The sequence below is a fragment of the Scyliorhinus torazame genome, chromosome 5, assembly GCF_047496885.1.
Source record: "Scyliorhinus torazame isolate Kashiwa2021f chromosome 5, sScyTor2.1, whole genome shotgun sequence".
Lineage (NCBI taxonomy): Eukaryota > Metazoa > Chordata > Chondrichthyes > Carcharhiniformes > Scyliorhinidae > Scyliorhinus > Scyliorhinus torazame.
In genome coordinates, this window is record NC_092711.1 from 158309801 (window position 1) to 158319944 (window position 10144).

Below are 10144 nucleotides of genomic sequence, written 5' to 3' on the forward strand. Positions count from 1 at the left end.
CCTTCCCTCAACCAGGTCTCTGTAATGGCAACAACATCATAGTTCCAAGTACTAATCCAAGCTCTAAGTTCATCTGCCTTACCCGTAATACTTCTTGCGTCTGTATAATACGTCTGTATAAATTAGATAGATAATCAGATTGTTCATGAACAGATACTTGGTATTTGGGAGTTGTCGAGCAGTTCAAGTGGCCATCTTCAATAAAGCATTAATTTTCATTTGGACAGCAGATTTAAATAAAAAATTAGAGTACCTAATTATTTTTTTCCAATTAAGGGGCAATTTAATGTGGCCAATTCACCTAACCGGCACATCTTTGGATTGTGGGGGTGAAACCCACGCAGACACAGGGAGAATATGAAAACTCCACACAAACAGTCAACTGGGGCTGGGATCGAACCAAGGTCCTCAGTGCCATAGGCAGCAGGGTTAACCACTGTGCCACCATGCCGCCCTATTGGTTAGCACATTTGACTTAATAAGAAATGCCAAGGATTTTCCAGGAACATTGTAAAACAAAGTTTCAGGAAGGTTGACGAAGATCGGGATGTGACACAAAATACTGCTCTCTCAGAAATTCTACATCTCATTCCCCCACATATTCTCTCCTTCCCATTCACTGCAACACTAATTCATCCCACTATCCTGCTTTTCTCCAAAATCTCATCCTCTGAAGGCGCTGACTCTCGAGTTCTGTTTCACACTAATCTATTGCCCTCCCCAATATTTCACCCAGGTGTCTAAATCTTTACACCTGAACAAACTGTTTTGCGAAGGGGGTGCCACATTCAAATCCACTGACTACCCATATGTACTGTCTCAGAGTGGGACTTCTTCTTCTTCTTCTCTCTCCCCCATCTTCTCTCCTCTTCTCCCCCCCCCCCCCCCCCCCCATTTCATCCCAGTACAAGGGGTTTGGAGACTGGAGTCCGGATGAATAATGGCGGCCACAGCACCCACAATCCCCCGCGGTAACGAAACCACTCTATTCACCGGGCGGGTTGCCCGGACTGCGCATGTCCCTGGGGGGCGATGGAAAGCTGCGCATGTGCAGGAAGAACCCACCCCCTGACCATTCTGCTGAGGTGTTGACCAATGGGAGCAGTTGTAGGACCGGAAGGACTCTCGTTCTGAAGGGAAAGGAAGTGAATCCAAGGAGGGTGCAGACTCTGGAAAGGTTGGCCCAGGTCTCTCGGTGAGTGCACGGATTGTGCGAAAATTAGTGGTGGTAAATAGTGAGGAGGATAGTCTTTGGTTACAGGAGGACAATAATAATCTTTAATATTGACAAAAGTAACCCTGCAGCGTCCATCCAATTCAGTTAGAAATTATTGATCATCTCTGCTTGAGAACCTTCATAGGCAGAAAGTTCCAGATCATGATCAATCACTACCTCCTGTATCTTAACCAACTGATACAATCCTTTACATTAAACACAATTTTAGTCCTGTTACATATTTCCGTTAGGCTGGCAGTCTGCATGAAGATTTCCAGGGCTCTCTGTCCACGATTGTAAGCAGTGAGCTTGGATCTGTCAATCAGCACCTTCAGGAGAATTGGGAGGGTGAATATTAGATACAGCAGAGTGAGAATGGAGGGAGAGTGTGTGGGACGGAGATTTACAGCTTTTGGGAAATAAGAGAGGACAGAATGTTCCATAGAAACTAGAAATGTCTATTCTGAATTCCGATCCTGTACTGATAATGATGGTTTTTGTAAACTCCTTTCACAGGATATCAGAAGAGGAAGAATTACAGACAGAAATCTCAAACCAAACCTCACGTCTCGATTTGACAGATTCACTCAATTCATGGGGACCAGAATATCATCAGCCTTTGAATCGAGAAGGAAAAAGGTTTGTCTGTTCTCCCTGCTTCAGATCGTTTTAACCATCAGTGTGACTGGAAAATCACCGAGACACACAGACCTGAGTGAGAGTGTTCCAGAGCACTGACTGGAAAGAGCTTTAACCAGTTACACAAACTGAAAATAAACAGCAGGGAGAGACCGTACACGAGTTCTGTGTGAGCCTTCAACTGATTGTCCAACCTGGAGAGACACAAGGACACCAGCACCATGGAGAAACCATGGAAATGTGGGGACTGTGGGAAGAGATTCAGATTCCCATCTGTACTGGAAACTCATCGACGCAGTCACACTGGGGAGAGGCCGTTCACCTGCTCTCAGTGTGGGAAGGGATTCACTAAGTTATCCCACCTGAAGACACACCAGCCAGTCCATGTCGGGGAGAAGCCATTCACCTGCTCCATGTGTAGGAAGGGGTTCAGTACTTCATACGAACTGCGTACACACCAACAAATTCACACTGGGGAGAGACCATTCACCCACAGTGAGTGTGGGAAGGGATTTACTCAGGTATCCAATTTGCTGGGCCACACTGTCACTCACAGCAATGAGAGACCCTTTAAATCCTCTGACTGTGGGAGCAGCTTCAAAAGGTCTCACAAACTGATGAACCATCAGTGCATTCACACCAGGCAGAGACCGTTCAGCTGTTCTCACTGCACAAAGAGGTTTCAAAACTCATCCCATCTGCTGACACACCAGATCCTGCACACCGGAGAGAGGACATTCACCTGCTGTCAGTGTGGAAAGGGATTCACTCAAATAAGCAACCTGCGGAGACACGAGCGAATTCACACTGGGACGAGGCCGTTCACCTGCTCTGATTGTGGGAAGGGATTCACTCGGTTATCCCACCTACAGACACACCAGCGAATTCACACTGGGGAGAGGCCATTCACCTGCTCTGACTGTGGGACAGGATTCACCCGGTTATCCCACCTGCAGGCACACCAGCGAATTCACACTGGGGAGAGGCCGTTCACCTGCTCTGACTGTGGGAAGAGATTCACTCAGTTACCCAATCTGCAAGCACACCAGCGAGTTCACACTGGGGAGAGGCCATTCATCTGCTCTGAATGTGGGAAGGGATTCACTCTTTTAGCCACGTTGCAGGCACACCAGCGTCTTCACACTGGGGAGAGGCCATTCACCTGCACCGTGTGTAGGAAGGGATTCACTCGGTCAACACTTCTGCTGAGACACCAACAAGTTCACGAGTGATGACAGGGGTTGGATTCTGCTGTTATTGCTGCTGTTCATCACATCCAGGACTGAACCATGTTCATTCTGACACTTGGTGAAGTGGGAGGGTCGGAGAGTTTCTTTCTGCTGGACTGGCCGGTCTCACGACTTTGCCTCCAGTGGGCTGATACGCTTTGAGCTTGGGAGAGCACATTTCCACTGAAGTGATCCACAAAAGCTGATGAAGGACATTTTTTTCCCCCCATTACAGGTAGATCTAAAATAAATACAGAAAGAACTGGAAAAACGCAGCAGGTCTGGCAGCATCTGTGAGAGAGAAACAGAGTTAATGTTTCACGTCCAATGTGCCACAAGGTGCAATGATCCGAGAGGTGTAAAATACATGAATAGGATGGGAATAGAGGGATACGGACCCAAGAAGTGTAGAAGATTGTAGTTTAGTCGGGCAGCATGGTCGGCACGGGCTTGGAGGGCCGAAGGGCCTGTTCCTGTGCTGTACATTTCTTTGTTCTTTGTAACTCTACCTCAGAACTAAACAGAGGGGGAGAAATGTGATGGGTGTGATGCTGGTGAGAAAGGGGGAGGGTCAGGGATTGGTGAGATTAAATGACAAAAATGTTCTGAAATGACATCCAGTGGAGGCCATGAGTTTATCGGCTGCACACAAGGTGACTCCTGCTTGGAAGCTTGGGTTTCTGGCCCTTTCTGCCCGGTTAATGGGGACTTGTTTGTAAAAAGTGCAGAATAAGTGGAGGGAGTTGGTTTCTCCTCCAAAGTGGAATATCAGCAGGTTACAACACCCGGAAAAAGTCGAGTAAAGCCTTGGCTTGAGATGGAGGATCTGTGTGGTGCAGCAACTGAGAGTATGACGGAGTTGGAGGGTGTTTCGGCAGCATCAGAAAGAAATGCAAAAGGACTGGTCCAGGGTGATTGAGGAAGCAGTAGCCCCTCTTCGTGGGGCTTTGGAGCGAGTGGAGGAGCGCCTGGAGTCACAAGGTGCAATGATCCGAGAGGTGGAAAGGACGGTGTTGGATCGCAGTGTTAAATCGTGTTGCTGGAGGCAGAGATGGTGATGCTGGGAGAGGCGTGCAAGGTGCTGAGGGCGAAGGTGGACGGCCAGGAGAATCAGTCCAGGCGATAGAATCCGCGAATTGTAGACCTGAGGAAGGGGTGGAGGGAACAAGTGCCATGGGCTATGTATTGAAAATGTTCACGAAGCTGGTTGAGACGGGGGTCTTCGATAAGGCCCCAGAGGTGGATCGGTCCCCCTGATCATTACAATGGGGAGCCGCCATGGGCAGTGATCGGCCGGATGCACAAGTTCCAGGAGAAGGAGAGGATTCTGAGGTGGCTGAAGACGACGTGAGACTGTAACTAGGATGGGAATCTGATCCGGATCTACCAGGACGTTGGGGCCGACCTGTCCAAATGGAAGGTGGGTTTTAACAGGGCCCAGGCGGCGCTCTTTCAGCAAAGGGGTGTTGTCCCTGGACAAACTCTGGGTGACTTTCACAAGGGCAAAGGACATTATTTTACGATGCCAGAGGAAGCGGATGACTATGTCAAGGAGCATGGGTTGGGGGAGGACTAGTGGTGGGATCTGTTCTGTCTCGACGTGTATATACAAGTTTTGTAAATATTATGTTTTTTGCATGTTATGACTCGGGCTGGTATGGATGGGTTCTTCCCTGAGGTTGAGGACAGATGTGAGAGATACAGGAGGGGGCCTGTCAATCATGTTCACATGTTTTCGGTGTGCCCGAAGTTGGGGGATTCTGGCCTTTGATTTCCGAGACCCTGCCGCAATTGTGGAGGTGACGATGGCGCCGTGATCTTTGGTGGGGCTTTCTGGTGTTTCGGATCTGCCAGAGCTGCTGGAGGGGAAGGGGGTCTTCACCACTCTGATTGCCCGGTGGCGAATCTCACTGGGTTGGAGGTCAGTCACCCCACCGAAAGTATCGGCATGGTTGGGGGATTTGATGGAATTTCTACAGTTCGAGAAGTACGTTCTCCGAGGGTGAAGAGGTTCTACGTAAGACGGAGTGTCTTTCTGTCTGTATTTGAGGATCTGTTTGTTGCCCGGGGAAGGGGGGGTGGTCAGTTGGGAAAGGGATGTTGGGGTAGTTTAGGGAAGAAAAGAGGGAAAATTATAAATCGTTTGAAAGCCAATGTTATTTGATTGTTGTTTATTTGTATAATTGATTGTGTTTGGAATAAAATACATATATTAAAAACGCGAACTAAAAGTCTAATGATCTTGTCCATTGTTGGTAGAAAAAACCCATCTGGTTTACAAATTCCCGTTCGGGAAGGAAATCTGCCTCCTTACCTGGTCTGGACTACATGTGACTCCAGATCCACAGCAATGTGGTTGACTCTTAAATGGCCCAGCACAAAGCTGTAAGAATCTGCAAGGATGTTTATTCCATAGAATGGAATTCTACAGTGCAGAAGGGGACCATTCGGCCGCCATAGCCCCATAAACCCACTTAACCAGTATATCTTTGGACTGTGGGAGGACTCTAGAGCGATGGAGGAAACTCATGCAAACACGGGGAGAATGTGCAAACTCCACACAGATAGTCACCCAAGGCTGGAATTGAATCCGGGTCACTGGCACTGCGAGGCAGGAGTGATATTTGAATGAAACCAGACTATTTGTGTGCCAAACATCAAAAGCAGCAATCAATAGACAGAGCTAAACGATCCAACAATCAATGGATCAGATCTGAGCTCTGCAGTCCTGCAAGTATCTTTGAGCCACACAAATGCCAGGCAATGACCACCTCCCTCATGAGAGAATCTAACCACCTCCCCATGACATTCAATGGCATTACCATTGCTAAATACCCCACTATCAACATCTTGGGGGTTACCATTGTCCAGAAACTGAACTGAACTAGCCATATAAATACTGTGGCTACAAGAATGGGTCAGAGGCTGGGAATCCTGCTGTGAGTCACTCACCTCCTCATTCCTGAAAGCCTGTCCATTATCTAGAGGTCAAGAGTATGATGGATCACTCTCCAGTTACCTGGATGAGTGCATCTCCAAATTAAAGAAGCTCGGCACCTTGCAGGACAATGCAGCTTGTTTCATTTGCACCCCGCCCACAATCATTCACTCCCACCACCACCAAGGCACAGTAGCACAGTGTGTGTACCATCTACAAGATGCACAGCAGGAATTCACCGAAGCTCCTCAGGCAGTACCTTCAAAACCCCTGAACTATATACAAGGACAGCAGACAGACAGGAACAACACCACCTGGATGTTCCTCTCCACACACCATCCTGATTTGTAAATGTATCACTTCCTTCAGTCGCTAATAGCAGTGGATGTATCAACACCACATGGACTGCAGTGGTTCAAGAAGGCAGCTCACCAGTACCTTCTCTAAGGCAACTAGGGATGGTCTAAATGCTGGGTCTAGCCAACAAAGCCCACATCCCGTAACTATATGTATTTTTTTATTTAAAAATTCGATTGGGCCAATAATGAACTTGGGAGAAATAATACTGAGTAAGAACTGTCCACAAGTTGGACGGGGGTAAAGAGGGAGCTGGAGAATATTTTACATCCATGTTTGATCTGTGGCTTAAAGCATCTGTCCTTATGTACCAGCAACTTAGAACTCACGGCGTTCCTTCAGGAGAAAAGGTCGAGTAGATGTTACCCCAGGCGAGGCCAGAACAGAACTGGAAGACAACGGAGTGAAATTGAGTGAGGGGTTGGAGAGAGAGTTCTCGTCCCCCTCAAGGTGTGGACTGTAAGAATCCTGGGGGACTCCGTGCTTCGGGTTTTCTTGCTAATTAGTGAACATTAAATTAAATTAAATTAAATTCTATGACTGGCTGTGGATTTATTTTGAATTTGATTGGAACACTTCTTCTGTTTTTATTCCTGTTGTGATTACGCTCTGGGTAAGGATGGTCGACAGATGACAGGATGGGAAATTGTGGTTTGGGTCTTCACTGACCAAATGTTTTATTGATCCGAAAGGTGTAAAAGGGACCAAACTCCAGCAGAAATCGAGCAGAGCTGAGAACAGACGACTTGCTGTGTGGGAACAGGGAGATAAACAGCTCCCAGAGGACAGAGAAAACAAGAGTGCCTGGAATCCTAGACAACACCTGGGTGTCAAGGCCACCATGTTTTCACTGCTTGGCATGGGAATGCTGACTCCCTGTACCGGGACGGAGCGTGGGGAAGACAATTGTTTGAGAGTTTGATGTGGCTTGGGCGGGGTCAGATGGTTCAATGACAGGTTTTGTAATTGGTCCATTCAAATGTTATCTCAGCAATGATTGGGTGAAATCAGTCTCCATAGACTTTGTGATGTAATAAAGTATAAGAAGGGATTCCCCGAGTACAGAGATTTGTTGAGGTTTTACATATTCCACTGACTGGGACCATGACATCTGGGGCAGAGCAGGGAGCATTTACCTGGAGATGGTGCGTCTACCCAGAGTGTAATGGGAATGCTGCTGCACTTTGATATTACTGCTCAGACATAGGGGCAGGAGCAGGCCATTCGGCCCCTCGAGCCCACTCCACCATTCAATAAGATCAGGGCTGATCTGATTGTGGTCTTAACTCCACTTTCCTTCCTCCACTCTTTCACTCACTCGTCAATCAAAAATCTATCAAATTCAATCTGAAAACATATTCACTGACCCTGCCTCCAGCACCCTCTGGGGAAAGAGATTCACAGACCCACGGCCCTCAGGAGAAAAACAACATTCTCATCCCCACGTCTTAAATGGAAGACCCCTAATTTTTGAGCAGTGTCCCCTAATTCTAGTCTCTGCCACAAGGGGAAACATTCTCTCAGCAATCTCTCTGTCAATTCCACTCATGATCTTATTGAAACACATCAGATCATCTCTCATTCTTCTAAACTGCAATGGATACAGGCCCAACCTGTCAAACCTTTCCTCCGAGGATAACCCCCTCATTCCAGGAATCCGGGGGTCAACCTCCTCTGAACTGCTTCTAATGCTATTACCTCATTTCTGAAATAAGGAGACCCAAACTGTACCCAGTGCTCTAAATATGGTCTCACCAAGGCCCTTCACAACTGCAGCAAAACATCCCGACTTTTATATTCCAGTCCCTTTGCAACAAACAACAATATTCCATTGTGCTTCCCAAGCGATTTCAACTCACTCGATAAAGCCTGATGAAACTGTTCAAGGACTCGATTGAGCCACTTGCTGTACCTGCAAACTAACTTATTGTGACTCCTGTACATGGACACCCAGATCCCTCTGTACCTCATTGTTCTGCAATGTCTCACCATTTAAATAATATTGTTTAATTTAATCCTTCCTGCCAAAGTGGACAATTCATATTTTCTCATGTTATCCTCCATCCGTCGAGTTTTGTCCATTCACTTGATGCCCTTTGCAGACTTATGTCCACTTCACAAATTACTTTCCAAACTAACTTTGCGTCATCAGAAAATTTAGCCGCCATACATTCAATCCCATCACCCAACTCATTAATATAGATTGTAAATAGTTGAGGGCCCTGCACTGATCCTTGTGACACTCCACTTGTCACATCTTACCAACCCAGAATTGACCCATTTATATCTACTCTCTGCTTCCTGTAAGCTAACTAATCCTCTATCCATGCTGATATGTTAACCCCCTACACCATGAGCTCCTATTTTGTGCAGTGACCTTTGATGTGGCCTCTTGGAAAATACCTTCTGGAAATCTAGATAAACCACATCTCCAGGTTTCCCTTTATTGACATTCCTTGTTACTTCCTCAAAGAGCCTGGATAAATGAGTTCATCCCTGAATATAATTTTGAAACATTGTGTGTCAAAATAAAAATCTAATCTCCTCCACCCCCTGGCTCCTTTGCTAATTACCTCAGAGGGGCTCACTCTTTGTTAAAGAGACTGCCAACCCCACTCACCCACTTTCCCCAAAGTGAATGAATTTAATCAGAAAAAGACCCAAAAAAACAAATATTTTTAATGAAACAAGTTTATTAATGAAACAGAACATGGGTTTAAAAATAAATCAGAAAATGACTTGAGGATCAAAGACAACCAGAGTAAAAGAATAACCAGAATAAAAACATGTTCACAATGTTCGAGACCTAAATGTTTCTCTTCAGCTCCGTGTATCCTGCTCCCGTGACTCCCCACATTGGACATGGGCACTGAACCTGGGGGTCACGTCCCCATTAACCCGTTACCCCACCGCCGAACCCGGATTGGTTGGGGGTCCATTTTCCAGTCAGTTCTCCAGCACCTTCCTGTCTCTTTATTAATGTCACACCCGTGGCAATTTCCCAACTGGGGCACTGGCTCCGTTATTCCCAGCAAAATTCAGTCCTCAGCTCCATTGCCTGGCTGTCATTGACACGAGCAACAGAGAGACAGAAAGGTGCCCAAGGCCCAAATGGGAAGTCCAAACTTGTGGATTAGGATCTCCGTAAAGATCAGTAACTAATATGAGAAAATCAAATTCCCTGTCAACAAATTAAAGGATCACATGACAAAACTTCTTTATGACTTTTGCTGCAACAAACAAAATAGAAGCAACATTAACTAAACATCATTTTTGAAGGAAACCTACACATTAAAGTGTAAAATATAACTTTTCCCTTTTACACAATCTAAAATTCCACTCCACAATTATTCTCTATTCTCAAATATACATCAGATAATCCAAAGGGACCTGATAGTAAAAAGATCAAAGATTGTGGGAGAATCTAGAAATTGAAGTCACTTTAAAAGTAATAACTTGCACATTTAAGGCAGAGGAGAAATTTTTCTCTCTGAAGGGCGTGAGTCTTTGGAACTCTCTTCCTCAAAGGGCAGTGGAAGCAGAATCTTTGAATATTTTGAAGGCACAGCTGGAAAGATTCCTGATAAGCAAGGGGGTGTAAGGTTTTTGGGAGGTCAGTGGGAATGTCGAGTTGACGTTACAATCAGATCAGCTATGAACCTATTGAATGGTGGAGCAGCCTCGGGGGGGCTGGGTGGCCTACTCCTGCTCCTAATTTGTATGTTATCACATCCTTTATAATAGATTGTAGCATTTTCCCTCCTG

General features: G+C 46.2%; 1 protein-coding gene across 1 annotated transcript; it reads left to right on the forward strand.

The window, feature by feature from the left end:
• The first annotated feature begins 1129 nt into the window (after nt 1-1129).
• Nucleotides 1130-5325, forward strand: LOC140420286 (uncharacterized). The gene is made up of 2 exons (XM_072504320.1): nt 1130-1195; nt 1733-5325. The coding sequence occupies exon 2, from the start codon at nt 2077-2079 to the stop codon at nt 3085-3087; it is 1011 nt and encodes a 336-aa protein (XP_072360421.1). The 5' UTR covers nt 1130-1195; nt 1733-2076; the 3' UTR covers nt 3088-5325.
• Nucleotides 5326-10144: the final 4819 nt, after the last annotated feature.